The 22,500-nt window shown below is 40.7% G+C and overlaps 2 protein-coding genes and 2 pseudogenes across 13 annotated transcripts in view; 1 reads left to right on the forward strand and 3 right to left on the reverse strand.

Moving 5' to 3' along the window:
• LOC113824131 (uncharacterized) overlaps positions 1-10,369 on the forward strand; it is a 20,582-nt gene extending 10,213 nt beyond the window's left edge. For 4 of the 8 annotated variants that reach the window (XM_070139387.1, XM_070139388.1, XM_070139390.1 and 1 more), the window contains exons 11-19: positions 20-133; positions 4,917-5,054; positions 5,360-5,547; positions 5,947-6,033; positions 7,302-7,469; positions 7,781-7,909; positions 8,140-8,280; positions 8,435-8,956; positions 9,223-10,369. In XM_070139387.1, coding sequence (XP_069995488.1) covers positions 20-133; positions 4,917-5,054; positions 5,360-5,547; positions 5,947-6,033; positions 7,302-7,469; positions 7,781-7,909; positions 8,140-8,280; positions 8,435-8,956; positions 9,223-9,398 — 1,663 coding nt within the window. In that variant the 3' untranslated portion in view covers positions 9,399-10,369. The remainder of the gene's footprint in view (positions 1-19; positions 134-4,916; positions 5,055-5,359; positions 5,548-5,946; positions 6,034-7,301; positions 7,470-7,780; positions 7,910-8,139; positions 8,281-8,434; positions 8,957-9,222) is intronic. The other 4 variants (XM_027376877.2, XM_027376879.2, XM_027376878.2 and 1 more) reach the window with 2 other exon arrangements.
• A 4,696-nt stretch (positions 10,370-15,065) lies between these two features.
• Positions 15,066-17,680, reverse strand: LOC138866479 (uncharacterized; annotated as a pseudogene).
• On the reverse strand, positions 17,023-20,521 carry LOC138866416 (uncharacterized; annotated as a pseudogene).
• A 1,941-nt stretch (positions 20,522-22,462) lies between these two features.
• Positions 22,463-22,500, reverse strand: part of LOC113824161 (WD repeat and SOCS box-containing protein 1) — a 75,550-nt gene continuing 75,512 nt past the window's right edge. For all 5 annotated transcript variants that reach the window (XM_070139394.1, XM_070139392.1, XM_070139393.1 and 2 more), the window contains one exon: positions 22,463-22,500. This exon is cut by the window's right edge and continues 1,527 nt beyond it. The gene's annotated coding sequence lies outside the window, so the exon portion shown is untranslated.

The following is a 22,500-nucleotide window of genomic DNA, read 5'->3' on the forward strand; positions in this document are numbered from 1 at the left end:
TCTTCCTTTTCCCCTTCAGGTCACCATTGAAGCCAAGTCCAAACAGGATCAACACGCAGCCCCTTAGTCCTCAGAGGCTGCACAGGAACAAAAGCAACACAGGACCAGCTTTCGCACATCCCAACACGTCAAAGTTAGTTCTTGTACTTTAGATGTAGCTCTTGACTCCTTCCACCCATTCCCCCTTATGCCTAACCCACTAGAGCCAGTATATTTTGAAGCTGAATATAATAGTTTCCGGGGCAGCTTCAAAAATGGCACAATCCAGCATCACAACGGCGGGATGCCCCCCCCCCCCTTCTCTCTCTCTCTCTCTCTCTCTCTCTCTCTCTCTCTCTCTCTCTCTCTCTCTCTCTCTCTCTCTCTCTCTCTCTCTCTCTCTCTCTCTCTCTCTCTCTCTCTCTCTCTCCCTTCCCCTCACCCCCTCTCTCCCTCCCTTCCCCTCACTCCCTCTCCCTCTTCCCCTCTCTCCTTCTCCCTCTTCCCCTCTCTCCTTCCACTCCCCCTCTCTCCCTCTCCCTCTTCCCCTCTCTCCCTCTCCCTTTTCCCCTCTCTCCCTCTCCCTCTTCCCCTCTCTCCCTCTCCCTCTTCCCCTCTCTCCTTCTCCCTCTTCCCCTCTCTCCCTCTCCCTCTCTCCATCTCTCCTTCTTTCTCTCTCTCCCTCTTCTCCTCTCTTCTTTTCCTTCTTCCCCTCTCTCCCTCTCCCTTTCCTTCTTCCCCTCTCTCCCTCTCCCTCTTCCCGTCTCTCCCTCTCCCTCTCTCCATCTCTCCTTCTTTCTCTCCCTCTCCTTCTTCCCCTCTCTCCCTCTCCTTCTTCCCCTCTCTCCCTCTCCTTCTTCCCCTCTCTCCCTCTCCCTCTTCCTTTCTCTCTCTTTCTCTCTCCCTCTCCCTCTCTCTCTCTCCCGCTCTCTCTCTCTCTCTCTCTCCCTCTCTCTCTCTCTCTCTCTCTCTCTCTCTCTCTCTCTCTCTCTCTCTTTCTCTCTCTCTTTCTCTCTTTCTCTCTTTCTCTCTCCCTCCCTCTCCCTCTCCCTCATCCTCTTCCCCTCTCTCCCTCTCTCCCTCTCTCCCTCTTCCCCTCTCTCCCTCTCTCCCTCTTCCCCTCTCTCTCCCTCTTCCCCTCTCTCTCTCTCTTCCCCTCTCTCTCTCTCCCTCCCCCCCTCTCTCTCTCTCTCTTCCCCTCTCCCTCACTCTCTCCCTCTCTCTCTCTCTCTCTCTCTCTCTCTCTCTCTCTCTCTCTCTCTCTCTCTCTCTCTCTCTCTCTCTCTCTCTCTCCCTCCCTCCCTCCCTCCCTCCCTCCCTCCCCTCCCTCTCTCTCCCTCCCTCCCTCCCTCCCTCCCTCTCTCCCTCTCCCTCCCTCTCCCTCTCCCTCACTCTCTCCCCCTCTCTCCCTCCCTCACTCTCTCCCCCTCTCTCCCTCCTTCACTCTCTCCCCCTCTCTCCCTCCTTCACTCTCTCCCCCTCTCTCCCTCCCTCACCTCTCTCCCCCTCTCTCCCTCCCTCACTCTCTCCCCCTCTCTTCCTCCCTCTCTCTCTCCCCCTCTCTTCCTCCCTCTCTCTCTCCCCCTCTCTTCCTCCCTCTCTCTCTCCCCCTCTCTTCCTCCCTCTCTCTCTCCCCCTCTCTTCCTCCCTCTCTCTCTCCCCCTCTCTTCCTCCCTCTCTCTCTCCCCCTCTCTTCCTCCCTCTCTCTCTCCCCCTCTCTTCCTCCCTCTCTCTCTCCCCCTCTCTTCCTCATTCTCTCCCTCCCTCTCTCTCTCCCTATAAAGGTACAATACATGCAATACCTACTTCCCACGTGTGGTCCTCCACCACATGGTGTAGGGCCTGCCCACGCTATCACCCAAACCACGCTCTTCTAAATATAGAGGCCACGCCGTCAGCCAAGGGGTATATAAGGTCATCCAAGCTGACTCTCATGCTCACTCACTCACTCACTCTTGCTCACACCTTGACCTGGGGTGACCGCGCCACCGCAGCCGCTGGCATGCCGTAGTTTTCATATCGTGTGATCTATTTAATAAAGACTGAAGCCATTCAGTATTTCCCTGACGCCACCTGTAATTCAAATACACTATAAAATAGAGGTGTTAGTACCTCTTATAGTCTGGTGGCAGACGGTGGTTGTTTCGACCTTTGGGCTTGAAACCGGACGCAGAACTTCGAAGAACATAGGACCACTCACCTATAAAAACATCGCGATATGAATAACAAGGATATAAAACCATGTGAGTACATGTATGGGTCAAATCTTTTCTTTTTTCCTTTTCTCTTCCCCCATATATGTGTTAAGCAAACCGTTCCACGATGGTTTTGCTGGTGGAAAGTGCTAATAGTGAAAACTTAACAGCATAATGGCTACACTCTCACAGTCTGTCAATCACAGGACCTGAGGTCACTTCCTCAGGATGTGTCAGGTCCAGGTCACAATCATGTTTAAATAATTTATTTTCTTTATAATTAACTTTATTTATATTGTTTCAACTACAACAATAAAATTCAACTCAAGTTGTCGTGATTTTCTCTCAAGCTGAGAATTTTTTTTTTGTAATTCGCGATCACTTGCGAATGTTGTGTATTCCTTCTCTTCTTATACGAATTTTGTTAATTGATTATTGAATTTCACTCATTGTTGGAATCTTTGGTTTATTTTATTCTTTTACTGATTTTAGCATTTACCCTCACGAACGTGCATATCATTTACTTCTTTGTAGTAAACACTTAACCCACACACCCCACCCCCGGCTGATCTCACTTCCCTTTCATCTGGTCGTGGAGGGCAGGGACCTGTAATTAGGCCATCAACGCTATTTCAGTGACAATTCTTCGGTGCAAAAAATTAAAGCTTGATCGCAAATATTTCTAAATTCATTTTAATGAATTAAGCGTGAAAATATTGAGTCGATGTGACCTGTATTAACGTCTGATTATAAAGGGACTAGGGATTAAGCTGGAATTAATTCGCTTAGTAAAAACAACCTTCTCACTTTCTTTACTGCTGGCATGTCCGGAAAATTATGACAATCGCGTGATTCATAGTTGATATCTGCGTGCGCCATTCACAGATTGTAGAGTAAGACTAACAATAAAATTCGAGTCTCATATAGTCACTTCATTCGTTCAGATAATTTGGGTATAGGGGACCCTCTGTCGATGAAAACTAGCTCTTACATGCGTAAGCGAGATATTATTTCCTGAGTGTATCAGATTTTATTGCCTCCGTAAGTATGATTAAATAATCGGGGATAACACATAACATTTCTGAACTGGGATGCTTGCATTGCGGAAGCTTGCAAAAGAAATTTCATGTCACCATTCATTTGTGTACATTAAGTCGCATTTCATTTAATGTTGAATTCTTGGGGTAATTGAACAATTGTTGTGTTAACATAGTAATGATTATAACATTTGCTAAAATGAACGTTTGTGATCCATCTTCGTGTGAGCTCGCTTTCTCTTCACACTCATAATTACATACACACACACTCATTCATGCAAACAAACACTATGCATGATTGCAGGTTATCTCTTTTACCCGCAATGTTGCTGTGATGAGTTAAACATACACGCAGTCATTTCACACACTCTTCCACACAGTTCAACAGAACACTGTTAAGTCAAATGTATAGGATTTGTTGTGTCATGGTCCAAGGCTATTCTTTTGCCTTGTGAAGTTGCTGATCGTGATTAGTGGAAATGATGCACAATACATATTTTTTTCTTATCTATGAAATGACATCGGTTCAAGTTATCCTTGCGGATGCCGATGTTATTTCCCTTATCTATTTTCATATCTATCTGAGATGGTTAGTAGCCCAAGCAAGTTCGTGAGAACTGCTACTCTCCTCTCCCTCATTTACTTTTCTTCCTGAAAAATACAAAAGTAAAAAAAAAAAAAAAAAAAAAAAAAAAGGCGAAAATAAGTGAAATAACCACATTAAACACTGCATATTACTATAAAAATAATGGCTTACAGCGCTTAAATAACATCTCTCCCTCTCTTTTTTTCTCTTTTTCTCTTACTATCTTGGCCCTTACGTGCATGAACTGGTTCATGTATATGATGGACGTGTATATCCGACGTGGCATCAAAGGAGATCAGGCATATACAAAGAAGGCTCCTCTTAGCATGAACCACTTTCATCAGAAATAAAAGTTCTGTTTTTAAGTGGTAGAATTTTTGATGTTACAAGGTGATGTTTGAAAGTTATTATTTGATGCATTTACTGGTAAATGAATACAGTTCAAGTTTAACCCATACAACTGTTTTGTTTTTATGAATTTTGTTTACACATAGATGGCCCCACAAGCACTGTCACCAAGGAAATCAGTTAGTAGACTGATGTGACTTCACTTGATTCCCCCATTCTCTGAATTTTCTGGACAAGTGTTTATTATTATTGCTATTATGATTTGTATGATATTGTTAACAGTACTATTAGCAATTGAAAAAAAAGAAAACTAAAAACCAAGGACAAGAGAAAACAGGCACAAGATAGGACTAGTAATGGATTCCTCGGTGACTTGACTTTGGTGGAGCCATGCAACATTAACAACAAAGGGAAGGGCAAGAAAACACACGAATATGCCGAAGGCCTTTTCTGACGAAGCAATAGTGAAAAGGCCTTCGGCATATTCATGTGTTTTCTTGCCCTTCCCTTCGTTGTTCCTGTTGCAATCTGTACATCATGAATTCCACACTTGTGGAGCCATCTATGTGTAAACACAATTAATAAATGAGAATCACAGTAGAAATAGCATGTATTTTTGCCTTTGTTATGAAAGGGTTAATATTTGAAAGTTTTCATATATGGATAAACTAACTCATTTATTTGTCTTCTTTCCTGATCTCATGTAGTATTGTAATTCTGTCTTTTAGGAAAAGCTACAATTCAGGAAATTATTATTATTGTTCTTTTCAGGGTATCTCATCCACGAAATGGGTCTCCATTGTCCCAGAGAGACAAGATTTCAAGTGTACACTCTCCACAGCTTTCAATGCATACGGACTCTCTTGAGCAAGCAATGGAAGGGTTTCATACACAGTCTGAGGATATGGGGTTGGTATAGTCTGTATTTCCATCTACCTTAGACTATCTATCAAATCAGCTGTTTATTAAAGATATGGACTTGTAATATGGAAATATTTCAGAGGTATTAAAACTTTTTATTGTAAACAGATTAAATAAAAATTAGATGGCTTTAGTGCTCTTTAATTATTTGTGTAGTGTTTTACCTCAGAAGATATGAGGATTACAAGTTTGTCATTTTTCCTTTGTCTTTTGTCATCTGTTGTGTCATATACATTAGTCTGTTTATAAAGAGAGTAAATTCAACCAACAAAATCCTCTTATTCTTACCACAGCAAGTCAGAAGGGGTATCCCAGGAGCGCAGTCCCGGCCACAAAAGTCAGTCTATTCGACAGACGCAGTCAGTCCATGGTAAAGGGTACAGGCAGTTGAAAAGTGATAGAGTAACAGTTTATAAATATATATCTGCCAAAAGAAGATGGATAGATAGATGGATAGATAGAGTGATAGGGAGCAAGGCAGGTAGGTAGGCAGAGAGATTAGTAAGTAGGTGTGTTGACTGATTGGTTAATGTAATGATAGATATATTTATATATTTATATATTTTTGTGTGTGTGGGTGTAAGTTCATGTACACATGTATGCACACTTGAGTATGTGTGTGGGTGTGATTCGGAAATATTTGCATAATGTAAGTTTTAGATGGTTAGATACATCATATAATTGAGTGTGTTTTCAAGTATTACCTATTATTTTTGATGAATTGAGTGTGTTTTCAAGTATTACCTGCATATTTTGAAATGAAGCTGACTAGAAGAAATAAATTGGATTATATGAAAATCATGACATTCAAAACAAAAAACACAGGTTCCACCATAATGTCATTTTAAAGGCCTTGTCCTTCCATCATCTTTGGAAACAGAGTTTGATCAGGATATGAGCAGTATTGTCTTCCCTCCAGACCTGCCAACCAGCACACAACGCATGTCATCTGATGTCCACAGTAAAGGTGAGTCCATGAGGTTATTGTAAGTCAGAGCTTGCCATATCACATTAACTTACATTTATTATTTTTTTCTTTCTTTCCTTCTTGTCTTCTTCACTTCTCATTGTGTCTGCTGTATGCTGATGTGCTTTTTTTCCAATTTGTTTACTGTGAAAAAATGCAATTTGTTTATTTAACAATTAAACATTTTTATTGCCATTTTTCTTCTTTTTTCACTTTGAGTGACTCTGTTTCCTCTCTTTCCCTTTTTCTTTTCTTTTTTCATTCTTACTTTCTCTTTTTTTTCTATCTTTTTTATTGCACAACTATATTAATTCTGGTTGATTGATTACCATGGAATAAACCTCTTCTTTTATCATTAACAGTTAACAATGAAAGCAAGTTTGATATATTCAAGTGCCCAAGAATTTAAAGTAGCTATAGTGGGTAAAGTGAGATCTTGTGTGCGGGTATAGAAAATGATTTTGGTGAGGGCACATAATGTCTTCAATATTATAAAATCTTTTGGTACATTTTTTTTAGCATCTACATTTGTGAATTTTTATGGATGTCTTCGCAAGTGATGTCATAAATATTCCCCTAAATGATGTAATGTATAATTAATTTCATCAATGTCATGAATTCCCTTCCACTGTATGTCATAAATTTCCTTTTAGCTAATGTCATTATGTTGTAGAGGAAACCCTATTACTGCTATACCTAGGATGTATACAGTTTATTATTATATTTTATCAGTTGTGATACCTTCTCTTCCAGTTGATTACATGTACTTTGAGGACATAAATTCACCACCATTTTTCCTAACATTCCAAATTCTACTTGGTTTTCCAGATTCCCTCCCACACACACTTATTATCCCTGTATTGTATCTAATTATTAATTTAATTAAAATTTACCTGCTACCCTAATTGTGAATTATTTAAAATTTGCAATATCTCTCTTCACAGTTGACACTTGGCTTATGGGTAGAGGTAGGAGCCCTTGAGTATTATATTTGACTCGTATTTCTGTACCTGTACTGTTGAAGTGTTTGGTCCAAGACATTTTGTAGTTAAGTTTTTTTTTCTTTTCTTTTTTTTGGTTATTGAATCAGTTGAGTTGATAGAGGGATATAACAAATATAATTTATAGATGGCTTTATAGTAAGATTGTAGTTTTCTTTTGTATGTGTTTGTTAAGTATGATGTATGTACTGCAAGGAAAACCCATATTTCTTTACTGAATCATCAGGTAGTTTTAAGAAGTATATATGTTTACCCATCATATTCTAGGCCCAGAGAGTCGAGCAAGCGGTGACTGTTCCCTCTCATACTCGGCAACCCGTGAAGATCTAGGTCTTCCACCCATATCCCCCTCGCTGTCCGTTGCCAGCAATGATCATAGGAATGCAGACATGCCACGCATTTCCCCAGTGCCTTCCTTTGGTAACAGTGATCATCGTAAGTTGTTCCTCGAAATGGAGTTTGGTTAAATGTGGATGTTGTTTGTATGTGTTCAGTCTTTTTTACACTTTATATCTTTGGAAACTACATATGTACACTAGAGGTAGTTGCAAGCACCTCATTCGATTGTCTTCCATGTAAAGATGCTTAAAAAAAATAGGTTCTGTAAATTGTTCATAAGTGTGTTAAAGCCAAAATTTCTTATGAACTATATAGATATGAAAGAAAATGCAGCATAAATAATGTATTTTTTATTTATTTTTGAGTATTGATTTTTATTTTAGTTGTCGTTCTGCATCTCCCACTAGGTACTGCAACTCTGACTCAAGAGAAAACTGCTAAACGCAAGTTGTCAATGATAGAAGAGGTTGAGGAAGGTGCAACAAAGGAGAATAATAAGAGAGCACGTAAATTCGTGCCCAGGAGTGTAACAACTGGTAAAATCCCAATGAGTATTTTGTTTTTAGTATTTAGAGATCTTTTATGTAGACCTTTGTTCATTTTCATAGATATGATATTCCAGATCAAGGGAATGACTTGAAACTTGTTATAGGTTTCAAAATAATTTTCATTTTGTTGAGTCCAAGTTGCTTGTGAGGATTTTTAATTAGTATATATACACTTGAGACAAATATGTATCACTTTTTTTTTTTCCCCTCCACCTCAGAGTGTTTAGGAGAGTATACAGACACGTCCCTCAAGGAGATAGAGTCAGACAGCCAGCCGGGAGTTCTGTACAGAGTCTCTTGCATCATCAAGTCATTGTACATCTATCCTGATAAAGACTTGTGTCAGAAGTGTGGCAATGGTATGTTCCTATCTTTTTTACATAGAGATTAGTTTTGAAATCGAAAATTGCTGAAATTTCCTTATAGTTTAATAACTTTACCAGTCTTTCAATGGGCATGTCACATGTCTAGGATTGCTGCATGCTAATCAGTCAGAATTACCATTTACTACAGGTAGATTGTGCCTTCATGATTGGGTGTGGGGGCTGTGTGAGAAGTGTGGGACTGTACACTCAGCTTCGACACTGCGCAACATGTTCTCAGAGAGAGACTTATCTTCGTTGACTGCCCTCTCATGCATCCAGTGCATAGATAATGCAAAGAAGAATATGAAAGGAGGGACAGAAGAGAAGCTCCCCAGCAAGGCCTCCACTAGCACAATAGAAGAACAGGACAATCCCCAACAAGGCATGTCAACCTCACCATTGCCCCTGAAGCCAGCTTCACATGCCTCAAGAAGCAGCACACCAGCCTCAACTTCAAAGATTCACCCTGAAAGTGTCATGGACCAAGAAGCTGTGTCAAGTACAGCCGGTGAGAAAGATAGGGAAAGGGCCCTAGCTAGTGAGGACATGGCTGTGGATCCACCTGCAACTGTCACTCCCATTTTAAGGCTCAAAATTGGCCTTGCTGATCCTCAAGATGGGAAGGAAATAGATGTGCTACTAAATGGAGATAATGCAAAATGTTTCTTTGGTAAGATGCCTGTTTCTTTATGCTGTTTCACTCATTTTCTTTCACCATTCCTTTCTTTGTTATGGAGTCTGAGATGAAGTTTAGAGTACTGTGACCTTTTGTCCGTAGAAATCGTAGATATAAAGTGAAAGGAAATTTTTCTTTTTGCATTCCATCAAAACATTAACATAGACTTTAAAAATAATTCATCCCCCTCTATTACAAATACTTTATTAATGCAGTTGCCAGATCAAAGTAGAAACTCACTCAATTATTTCAAATTCCAGGTGTGGAGCCAACATTCAGATGGGTTGTGAGAAAACCAGAGAGGAAAACAGCAGAGTTAATATGTTCCCTTTTAAGGGAGAAAAAGCCCTTGTATTTTGGTGTAGAGAAACTTGGTAAAAGGAAAGGGTCCAAAATTTACACGATATCCAATACTGTAATAAGACTCCAAGATTAGGATGAGAATAAAAGACAAAAAATTGTAGATAGTGCAGAAATTTTTCTATAGTGTTCTCATTTAATGATCTATACTCAAGGGGCTATCCCACAAATGAGAAACACCAAAATACATGCTGAATGTGCAACTTTTTGGATGTGGTGTATATACATTGGTTATATATATATATATATGTATATAATACCTTTTTTTAGACATTGTTTATATGTATATACTACTATTTTTCTCTATTAAATGATTAATTTGCCCTTGTAAGATGTATTTCATAGAAAGTGTTAATATAGCTGTTTGGAAATCAGGTGATTACAATAGCAAAGTCCAACTGTTCAAAGACAGAAGGAGATGTCTTACAATTAATTGTATATACAGTCACTTGTAGGAATTTTCAATGAAGTTGTCTAGTCAGAAACTGTATATGCAAACCATATACCCATTTGTTTCTGAATATATATAATTAGATAGATACCAGTGTACCTGATATCTTGAAAATAATCACCATCATGTCCTTTGTATTTTGATACTGTAATTATTGTCAACACATACTAATCTTAATGAAAACAGCCAAGAACAAATTGTACCTTGATACAAACAGTGAACTCCCATTTCAAATGTCGATCTCTCTCTTTTTTATTTTTGAAATTGCAGCAGATTTATGTCTTGACTGAACATTTGAGAATAAAATGATGTTCATTTGTAAATGCAGTGCATTACTTTGTTCATTGTTTATACTTTTCCAGGAAAAAGTGTTACTCTTCAAGTAACTACACACTCAGATATAAAAGGCAACTTCAAATAACTTTTATTTTAAACCATCAGAGATCTGGTTTTGGATATATGTTCTAATTTTAGGTGTCTGCATGTGGTAGTCCAATTTGATTGAACCACTTTCAAAGAATGTTAAAGTATTACCTTCTCATAACCTTTCAAACATTTTGCATCTAAATGGTTAATATAAAGATGTAGTTTCTTAAGTATTTTTATATGTTCACCTTCCTTTATCTATGCCAGTCAAATGAAATTATTTTCTTTGTTTCTGCCCATACTCAGACAAAAAATAATTATATACATATATTTTTCATATCTTTTGTATTTTATAATCTTGGAAGGGCAGAGAGAAATTGATATTTAAATCTGGTGGGGCATTTTAACCTAAGAAGACCCTCCCAAAACCTAGCTCGTTGTCGTCGTGGGAGGGCTTTAGAGACAGGGACTGAGACCCAAGGTAGAGGATTACCTCTACCTTGGGCCTCAGCCCTTGCCTCATCTAATTTCGCTTGGTCCTTTCTTCTCTTCTTTCCTTTTACATATCTTCTTTATTCACTTCTATCCCATTTCTAAGGTGAGAGTGCCATGCTGAAAGGATGGAAGGCTGGCTTTGTGTCAATCACAAACGGCCTCCGGGAGCCATGAGCATGGTATTTCCTTGGATAATTACCTAGTCCTTACCCCTTATGGGGACCCTGAGGGGTAGACCGTATCTTTTCCTGTTTATTCAGGCTCACCATGGCCAGTAATGAGGATTCTTTACCCTTAACAGAGGCATTAAGGCTTGCCCCTTCATCAAATAGCCTATCTGAATTTGATTTTGATGGTTTTCCAATTCCTGCCCCTCCTTTGACCTCAGCTCTGACCACTGATGTTAATACCCCTTCTTCAACGCTTAGGAACAACTCTAACCATTCTGAAACACCCACCCAGGTTATTACTCAACCCCTGCTGCACAACCCTCGTCAATGTCAACCCCCTCTTCCCTTATTACTACTCTTCATCCTTATTGTCCTCCCCCCACAGAACTACCCCATTCCACACCACCCCATCTTCCTCTCACCCTCGTCCTTCTACTGCCTCTTCCTCTGCCAATCTGAGTATTCTATTTGGCCCAGCCAAATGGGATTGATCCTTTGTGATACCCCCCACAGCTCCCTATTCTGAGAATACCCTTCTCTTTCAGCACTGCTTCCAGAAAAAGTAGGCAAGGTTACCTTTCGAAGTTGCTCTGATTGTTCACGCCTTGTCACGGTTACATCTGAAGCCCAAGTTCGGGCACTAGCTACTCTAACTGAGCTTACTGACAAACCCATTCCGGCTGAACCTCCCCCAACTCTTAACACTTGTACTGGAACTGTTTCTATTCCCCCAAATGCTTGTCTTATGTATAACAAGTGCTGGTCAGACTGAAATTGAACTACTTTCTTGCCTTGGTATTATGATGCAGTAGCAGTACAGTGTTACACTGTGCTTCCCAGAGGCCAACGTAAATCCCACATCAATATTGCCAAGATTAGCTTCCACAGAGAAGACCTCCCCCATGAGGTTTATATTGGTGGATTGTCCTATCATGGCTGACAATATCGACCCCTTCCTCGTCAATGTCAGAAATGTTGGCATTTTGGCCAACCAGCCAAACATTGTGGCTCCACAGCCCGCTGCCCTCTATGTGCCAAACCTGGTTATGACCGTTCAAATTGCCTTGCTTAGTCACATACATGTGCCAATTGTGGATAATCTATACCTAATTCTCCTCTAGAAACCATTGAAGATATCCAAAACTTCCTAAAGATGACCCAAGGGAACAATTCGCTCCCTCATCCACTCCCCAACCCCTGTTCTTACTCCTGCTGCAACATTTAAAGTATTTGCAGATATTCATCCTCTTCCTTCCCAAGTTCCCTCTACCCCCTTCCTCCTACACCCTCGCAACATATCCCACCCTCTCTACCACTTCCACTTGAATACTCACAAGACTCCTCTCTATCACAACAGTATCCTTCTCCAGATCCCTCCTCTCGAGACATTTTTGCTGATGCTTCACCATCTTCCGCAGTCTCCCTTTCTCAACCCCTGGATTCTTCTCCTACTTCTCTAACAGCCACCTCTGTTTTCCTTTATCAATGTCCCTACTCCTTCCCCAGTCATTGATACACTGCAATTCACTCAGTTGCTCTACCCCCAATATTCTCCCAACCCCTTCCCAAAATACCTCATCCTCATCACCTAGCCCCCCCCCCACACACACACACACAAAAAAAATCCCTAACCACTATCCCTCCCACTCCCTCCTGAATACACACGTGAATCTCTTACCACAATACCCTTCCCCAGACCCCACCGTCCCTATTGAACCCTCAGACACTATTCCCTCAACTACTCCTGATCCTTTATCTCAACCCTCAGATACTTAATCCCTTATTACTAAGGCAATCATATCTAACGTTATCACCTATTATCCCTATGCCTACCCCAGTCACAGATACAATGCAATTCATTTAATTGCTCTACCTCCTTAACCTTTCCCATTTATTAATCACTGCTCTACTTCATTTACTTCCCTCCTTTCCCTTTTCATTACCATACTTTCCTATAACACCCTCTAATCTTTGATATTTAACACCTTCAACTCTCCCTGAATTCTTCTCTTTCTCTTCGACAGCTATCTCTATTCTTCCTTGAACATTTTTCCTATACCTTCTTCCCCAGTGACAGATACACTATAATTGATAGAGTACATGAAACTTACCGTAGGTCAGTTGAAATGTACTTGTAATTTTACGAAGCAAATCACTCCTGCTGCATGAGATATGCCCACTACCCCTCGCGGTCAGATTTTAAAGTGTACGACCCCCCACAGGACACTACAGTCTAAATCACCAAGTAACTGCCTTCTACATGACAGTATCACTTTCCCCCGTCACCCATGGAGCGGGAGCGGCGGGCATGTGAAAGCTCCCTTCCAGCAGAAGTGATTTGCTTCGTCAAATTACAAGCACATTGCAACTGACCTACGATGTCATGTACTCTATCAATTTTGCATCAGCAAATCACATTTCTGCTGGAGCGCGCTTCCCCATGAGGTTTTAAAGCCATGTGGGGTTCGTACCTTATCTTTATGTTTGCATTAATTTGTGAAACTCAAAAAACTATGACAATCAATTTCCAGATAAGGCAAATGAAACTCTTTACCCTGTAAACTGCCATGTACTGAGACATACCGTACTTCCTTACAACACAATAGTAAATTATAATAATGAATTACATTGTAATCTCTTGCATAATTTTGTAAATTAATAGCACCCCTCATACAAAAGCAATTAAGGAATATATAAAATGCAATGCTTGAAAGAGAAATAAAACTCAAGAAGTTGGGGGCGTATGGGTGGTGGTGAATGAAAGGGGACTTGCTTGAGGGGTTTATTGAGAGATAAAGGTGTGACCCGCGCCCTGAGTGCCACGGGCGGAGAGTGCCCTCCTGCCATCCGACTGCTCTGCTAGGTCTTGGTCTGCCTCTGGTGCTCTCTCCCTCTCTGCCTGACGAGACGTCCTTATATCCAGCGACGCCTTGTCCTGCTGGCGGAGGTGCCTGGTACCATATTCTTTGGGTGTCCATTCTTCCGAGCGTGACGAAGGGCTGGATCGCCGGAATTGAAAGTACCTGGGCTGGACCAGTAAAGTACGGAGGCAGGACGTAAGGCAGCTAGGTGCAAGGCAACACCCATCCGGTTTCCATATTGCTGACATACTGCTCAGCCATGCAAACGGCTCGTCCTCAAGCCGTCTGCATCGTCTTATGCACTGATGGCGCGTCTGTTGGCAAGCTCCCAATATGCTTCTACAAATGGTTGCTGGTGCTCCATGGTCCCTTAGATCGTCGCGTGTCAGAGTAGCAGCGTAGCGGAGGTTCACAGTGAGGTGCAACATTCAGTATGACGGTCACATCGTCTTCAGGGGCTGAAACAAAGTGTACCAGGCCAGTAAAAGGGCTAAGGAGGGCGAGGGTGATTTTACTTGTCAGTACCTTACTAAGATGCCAGAAAATGAAAGTAATAAGAACATTTGTTATGAGAACGCAACATGTAATGAAAATTGCTCAGGATCTGTTAGGAGTTCAAAAGAGTACCATTACATTGTAGAGAGAAAGTTAGTGAGCAAGAATTCCATATCTTCGGCTAAATAGGCAAGTGAATATGCTTCAGACATATGTAAGCAGCTTGGCCTGAACTTAAAAGTAAACGTGAGCGTCTCGGCGCTGTAAAAAGAAGACAAGCGCGGCAGTGGCGCGCAATATGGAGGCAGCTTGGCCTGAACAAAAGTAAACGTGCGCATCTCGAACGCAGTAAGACGTAAGTACGAGTAACGACATTCAGCGGGCGCAATTCTTCGTAGCAGATTTAACGGCGTCTGGGCGCGATTTCTTCGTAGTAATATTACAGCTTAAAACTAAATTGCGGTGATAATATGTAGGCCTATATAAAACATGGTGTCTGCAGTGCATTACCCCTATTGCAAGAGATTTCGACTCCATCCAGTTAGTTACATATTCACCAATATCTTAAAACGAAGGAAGCCCGTGGGCACAGACGTGTGTGAAACTTCGCTATCCTTGCTCATGTATGAGTAGGTAGGTAACCTCTATGGATGCTAGTAAGCTCCTCGTTTCTCACTCCTTTTAGTGGGTCGTGTACGAGTGGTAGAGCGGCCGTCTTGCATTCACGTGCATTGGAGGCGAGGGATCGAATCCCGTTTGGAGAGGTTATAATGTTCATGATCAAGGTCTATATAAGTACTTATATGGACCTTGTTCATGATAAAAATGCGGTAATGCATTATTCCATCTTTCAATTATTAACAATGAGAAATTTTGTAATATAGATAGAATTAGTAGTTAAGAAAAGGCAACTTGTATGTAAGGTGTGGGTGGGTTTAGGGAGGGCGAATAGTTAAACTGGCACTGAAAAGGTACACTTACTCTTTAAAGTAGCGAGAGAGTATCAGCGTTGTAGGGTCGAAGTGTGATTTCATGGCTTGTGCTGACGAAGGTTAGGGAAGACTTGGCGAGAGTGGGTTGGGAATTCATCTTCAGCGACTTCGTCGGGAGCGTAGCACAGGCATGAATTGTCAGCATGACATAGTGTGGCAGACATGGTGTGGGTGGCGTGGATCTTGGTAGCGATGACTGGCGTTAAGGTGAGGAGACACTTCGGCAGGAGCTTCTTTCAGGAACGTTCGGCGTTGTGAAGTTCTTCCACCATTAAGCCACCAGTTGTCAAGAAGTTGGGGCCATATGGGTGGTGGTGAATGAAAGGGGACTTGCCTGGGGAGTTTATTGAGAGGTAAAGGTGTAACCCCCGAGAGTGACCCACGCCCTGAGTGCCAAGGGCAGAGAGTGCCCTCCTGCCATCCGACTGCTCTCTGTTAGGTCTTGGCCTGCCGCTGGTGCTCTCTCCCTCTCTGCCTGACGAGACGTCCTTATATCCAGCGACTCCTTGTCCTGCTGGCGGAGGTGCCTGGTACCATATTCTTTGGGTGTCCATTCTTCCGGGCGTGACGAAGGGCTAGATCGCCGGAAGTGAAAGAACTTGGGCTGGGCCAGTAAGGTATGGAGACAGGACGTAAGGCAGCTGGGTGCAAGGCAACACCCATCCAGTTTCCATATTGCTGACAAAAATACCTCTCTTTGTAAAGTTCCATCAATATAGAAATTTCACCTCACATCACCTGAATGTTTTAAAGTGCCTAAGAAATTCAAACATATGAAACACTTACTCCAGTACCACATCTTGGAACTTACAATTTCTTTATCATAATACCTAGCAAAGGTGGCTTCCCTTGACCATCCTGCCTTTGCCATTATATGTGCAATAGGGACTGCTATGGCATTAGTTTTAGACGCTGCCGCCGAGCATACACTGCCTGCTGAGTATGTATTAGTGTCAATACCCGACATTAATAACATTATCCTAATCGACCGTGCAACTGTATCCTTTGAAACACATTTATGTGGTTTGATATAACTGATAAGAAGTCTATCTTGACATTCCCCTGACTGGCACCTTAACTCCTCAGTCTTATTAATATACACATAACCTTTATGTGACATAAGCTTTAAAATCAAGAAACGTAACATTATATTTTGGTCTACATTGCTTAATGTTGCCTCCTAACCGAACACAATTATGTTGTTCAACCTTCATGTTCTTAATGACTAATAAATGTAAAGTTTGTACTCTAGCCGCTTGTGGGAGAACCATCAACATTACTAGTTTAAAGGTAAGACTTTTTAGAGAGATGCTGTGGAGGTTCCAACTCCTTAAGTTTCTGTAGTACTGGTGAAACATCCCAGGTCCCTGAATCCGTGGTTTTTGACTGCCTCAAGTTCAATACACCCCTCATAAATCTATTGACTAGAGGATGATCTGCTCTGCAACCTTCCACAACAATTCCCAGCACAGAAAGGGCTCCCCGGGCTGTGTTAATGCAGTTGTATCCAAAACCTGTGTGGAAAATTTCATTCAAAAATTTACAAAATCTTCTATATTGGGATTAAAGGGATCAATTTCTCCCCGACCACAAAAGTTCGTCCATCACTGAATATGCAGCCTGTACTGTCTCGCTGTCCCAGATTTCCAGGTGATGATATCGACGCCGATACTCATCGGTCTCAGAGCTGTTTCCTAACAAAAGACATGCCGATAATTTGGTGTGACACATGATCGGGTGTTCCTCCATTGTTGACGGATGTGTCAGCACGTTCCTCCGCCTCGTAATGATTCACAGATTGGCGACGAGCATCTTCAAAAGCATCCCCGTCCATGGTTGTGATGTCCACAGGGGCACTACAAACCACCCTTTAGCTTCTTCCACTTTCAGTTTCTGCAGGCACCTGGCAATGAGTCCAAAAGGGGGAAATAAATAAGCTTAAATTGTGCCCAACTGATCGAAAAAACGTCAAAATGTTCTGCTTCCGGGTCCGGTTCCCATGAGCAAAACCGTTCCATCTGTTTGTTCAATCGAGATGCAAACAAGTCAATAAAAGGAGTCCCAAAGATTCTTACATAAATCCCTGAAAATATTTTCGTTTAATTTCCATTCATGTCTGTTATTAAACTTCCTTGATGCATCGTCTGCCCTTGTATTATCCTTGCCCGGGATGTGAGAACAAGTAATCCACAATCCAGTTTTCAAACACCAATCCCATATTTCAGCGGAAATGTCATTACACATAATAGATTTAGTGCCTCCAATCTCATTTAAATTATTTACTACAGTGGTGTTATCACAAAAAAAAAAAAATAAATAAATAAATAAAAAAATAATGTGCTTGTTATTGAGGTGAGACCTAAATGAGCACTAGGCAAACATAATAGCTTTGAGTTCAAGGGCATTTATATGTAACTTCCTTTCGTCCCCAGACCACCTACCATTAATCAGCTGATTATTCAAACATGAACCCCAACTTAAAATTGATGCATCCGTATACACACTGATCTCACTACCTGATCTGAAATAAAAATAAAAATAAAAATAAAAACAAAAATAAATAAATTAATTTAAAAAAAAAATGTCTCGAAGCTTAACAATCTGGACCCACCACAGTAAGTCCTTTCTCATTTCATCTGTAACTATCATCCAACTCTGAAAGTTATCCTTTTCTTTCTCTAACGCCACAATTTTTGCTGACTCCAACTTCCTATCATGGAGTTTCCCCCATTCTACAGCCGGGATCGCTGCAACCAGGAGACCAATTACCCTGGCTACCTCTCATATTATTTGCTCATGAAAGTTGCACAACTTTGAATTATTTTCTCATATCTTCTTTCTGGAAGAGATACATTCATTTTCACAAATAAGATGCAAATAAGTCATTACTTAAATATTCAATAGACTGTGGGTTCTAAAACATTTCCTCTCATTAATACAAAACCCTTATTTCCTCAATAATTTTACAGTTTCAGCAATACACTCAATATCCTGGCACGGAATCTCTGCAAATAAGCGTGTCATCAATAAACCTATTAACGGAGTAGCCTCTCCCCCTTGAGGTAGCAAAAATGAGTTTCACTAATTTAGTAAATAAACGAGGACCTTCTGAAACACCATTTGGCAGGCAGGTAAATTGGTAAATCTGACCTTTCCATTTAAAGCAAAAAATTCTGTTGTATTTCTACAATTTTCACCGAATATGCATGCCTGTGATCTACAGAAGTCATGCAATCCCCTTTATTAATAATTTTAATTGCCTGCTCAAAGTTTTCCATTTTTAAAGTGTTTGTAAGGAATGTGTTTATTCAAATTCTCCAGATAAGAACCATCCTAAATTCTCCATTCTTCTTCTTTCTCAAAAATATTGGTGAGATAACTTGACCATCCAATCTCTGAGTTTGTTTGATAACCTTCAGTGTTCACAATTTACAAATTTCCTGATCAATAAATTGTGACTCTTCTTTACTTAAAATTATATTCATCAATACCCTCAGAGAATAAATGATGAATACTATTAACATCAATGTCCAGGTAGCAATTTTGAACAATATCCAAAATAACTGGTCACTTGTAATCTTGCGCCATTCCTGAACATAATTGGAAAGTCTTCCTGTAACAAAACCTAGATTTACCTGAATTACTATCAGGGATTGCTGGGACATTGACTTCAGGGGAGTTTTTTTGCATCAACTTCCCGCCTGGCAAACACCTGTCTCTGTTCCCCTTTGAAGCCAGACTTCCGATAACTAAGGGTAAAATCTGGGTGAATCCTCGGAAAGAGGTTTTCCCCGTGAAACCTCTTGCCCTGGCTCCACCAAATCTTCCAGCACCAAATTCCCATGAATTAAAGGGTTTCTTCTGAGAAAACTTGTCCCTGAGTTTTTCAGACTCTTCAATTTGTTTCGCCGATTGAGAGATCATCCCTGAACAGAAATCTTGCCATAGGCACTTTCTCTGAACATAGGTGAGCATATTTCTGATTTATTTCTCGCTTGATGATAAATCTTCTGGTCACATTATTCCTGTAATTGGCGTTGCCTAATAAAGCTAAAGCTCCATTAATCATGTGGCACACTTCATGTGCCACAGCCGGATTCTGATCCTCTTGAGCAAGCTTGTCGAGCACTGTAAGAGACTTGGTAATAATCGTTGCAGCCTTAAAAATATTCTTTCCGACCTCTCTTAAGAAAATCAGATTTCTTCGCTTCCATCTTGAGGGCCTCTAAAATCTGAGAATTACATTTCACCGGAGGCAAAACATGACAATTTCTGGGTCTCTTTGTAATTTTGTTTTCTAAAATGTCCTTATACCCGTCCTCTCTCATACCATTATCAAACAAGTGATTAGCCTTGCCGACAACGTGTTGCTCAATGTCCTCCGCAATCTGGTCTGTTGGGCCAAAAGTTTTAGCATTCTGTAGCAAAACACTGCCAACGTGATCATCAGGAATTTCACCATCTTCATCTTCACTCTTGTGAGAAGAAAAACAAGAGAAATCTTCCCTTGAAACAACAATCAATCACCCTGTGTGGTACGAGACTACTGCTCTCGTGAGGCGTACTGACGCGCATCATTGTCCCGAGCCGAGAAGACTAGTTCTCTTTCTTTGTCCTTTCTTCCTCCTTTTCCTTCATCTTAGCCATATCTGCACGTAACTCACAAATAGCGCACATCACAGATCAAGAAGGATGAACAACCCGTTGTTGCTCGGCACCAGTAACCGAGACCGAAGCACTGCCCGAACCGGCCACAGACTGTACCTTACTAGCCTCATTATCCCGTTGGGAAGAGGAACTTCTGGACTGATCCTTCCTACAGGAGATTTCCTTATGTGAGTCATCTACTTTGGATGAGGTGCCCTTGGAGCCTGAACATCGATGAAAACTGGAGTCCGAACTTGCGTCCCTTATGGCTGATCAGACCGTTGAACCGAACCGTAGTTAAGAATTCGTTCCACAACAGTTCAACAAACCCGTAAGGGCACCAACCCGCTCCTATGAAGGATAACGGTAAAAAAAAAAAACTCTAAATACTAAATGACTTGCGTAACAGGTAACGGCACAAAACAGGCAGCGGAATATACGACTTGGATAGGAAGAAACACGGGCGCAGTCAACAACGTCCGACCAGCATGAATGCTATCGCACTACTGACCGCGCAGGCCATATCGCATGGGGAGCGGCCTCCAGCAGAAATGCGATTTGCTGAAGTAAAATTCACTCAATCGCCCTACCCTCCCCTTTATAATAATCCCTGCTCTAGTTCACTTCCTTCCCTAATCCCCCTTTTAAACTACCATACTACCATCGTAATCTTTAACTATCCTTTGCTCTTTTCGGCGTAATACTTTACCATAGTGCTGCATGACCCTTGATGTCTAGCACATTTATTTTCAAACATCAAAAAAATAATAATAATAATTAGACACTCCACCGGTAAAAGACTGAACGGAAGGATGTGGTTTGTCAACTGTGGGAAGAAATTCTTGTTAGAGCACTGCTATAGGGCAATTCGGCAATGGTAAAAAGGTAGTCAGGTCCGAGCTCATTTATTTCCATGAAACTTCATTGGCTTCTACTATAGTTCATGGATCTAATCACAGAAAAGAAAAAACAAGCAGCTCATCCTGAACTTGAGTATATTCATGCAAGTCGCTTTTTTATTCTGATCACATGACTTTTTATTTGTGCTTACAGACATTTGGATTTCATAAACCTCTATGCAGTATTTATATTACTTTTTATTGAAATTTATAACCTTCCACACTACTTTATTTTTTCTCAAAAGAGACTCAAGGAATCGATAGTACTCCAGAATTGGGGGTGATGTGCCAACATTTTCCTTCCTAAAATTGGACAATGTAGAGCTTTCAGCATGTAATATTGACGCTGAAATTCTTGGAATTTCACATCATATTGGAATATCATGATAGATTGTCAAAATCATGTACTTGTGAAATTTATCATAATTTCTTGCAAAAAGTCATGAATTAAGGAAAAGTAGTCCTGAAAAGTTTTTAAAATGTGTTCATGTTTTTCATTTTGCTATACATGAGGAACCTCTCAGTTCAGAATTTTACCTTGAAATGCATATTTTCTGGTTAGCCATTTTTCTGCCAGTCACAGGATTAAGTAATATACTTAGTCTCTTGTCCTTCTCAAGTCATCTCATTCCTCCCTTTGTAATTAAAGGGAACCCCTTCTCATTTATTTTGTAAATGTCAATCTTTTCTTTTTCCCTTTTTGATCAATGTAAGCAGTAACTATCAAGATATTGAAAGCCAGTGATTAATAATGTTAAGGTTCATTTTGGGGTCTCCATCACTTAAAAGTGTGGTAGGAAAAATGGAAAAAATACAACTATAGTCAACTTACTACAGAAAGTTATTTTAGAAGATAGGGAGGCTTCTGTTCAGCATCTTTTTTGTGATTTGTTATGTAAAAGATTTTAGTTTGGTAAAGACATGGTAATATTTTAATGCCATTCAAACTTTCAGATTCACATGTCATTCCAGTATCCTCCCAATCGTTTGCTTCTTCTTGTTGTGGGAGAACTTAGGACAGTGAGACTGGGGCCCTTTGTATGGGCTCGTGCGTACCTTGGGCCTCAGCGCTCGCCTCAACTAATTTTGCATGGTCTTTTCTTCTCCCACTTTCCTCGTCTGTATTTTCTGTCCCATTCCCAAGGTGTTAGAGCCATGCTGAAAAAGCCATGCTGGCTTGGTGTCAGACTTGGACAGCCTCAAAGAGCCATGGTATTCCTAGCCCTTACCCCCTATGGGACCTAGGGGTAGACTTGTTTTTTCCCCCATTTTATTCAGGTTCACCATGGCCAATAATAAAGATTCTTTACCCTTAATAGAGACATTAAGGCTTGGCCATTCATCAACTAAAGAACTACCTCTGCCTCTGCTGCCTATAATTTTTTCTTCTACTCCCTGATTCAGAACTCCTTCCCCATTAATTGGCCAACAAATGGATATTCTAGAGCAGTTCTATCATCCCTACCAAGATTCTTGGAAATTTTAAAAATCAGTAGAGAAGCATTTCATATGCATTATCCACATTAGAGAACCAGCTAAAGCAATGAATCATCTTTTCTTTCTCAGCTTGTATTATAGTTCTACAAAAAGTAAGCAATATGATTTGTTAAAAGTAACCAATTAGTGTGACTGTATGTGCAGGTTTTCAGGTTAGGAAACTGTCAAGATATATTTTACATAATTTCAACCAGGTATTCACATCCAAAGAAAAACTTTTTTCTCAGTCCAAGGGAGAAAAGTATTAGGATGATATTAAAGACAAAATATAACAAGATTTTTTTTAATGAAATATACTTCGTACA

The sequence above is a fragment of the Penaeus vannamei genome, chromosome 25 (assembly GCF_042767895.1).
Source record: "Penaeus vannamei isolate JL-2024 chromosome 25, ASM4276789v1, whole genome shotgun sequence".
Lineage (NCBI taxonomy): Eukaryota > Metazoa > Arthropoda > Malacostraca > Decapoda > Penaeidae > Penaeus > Penaeus vannamei.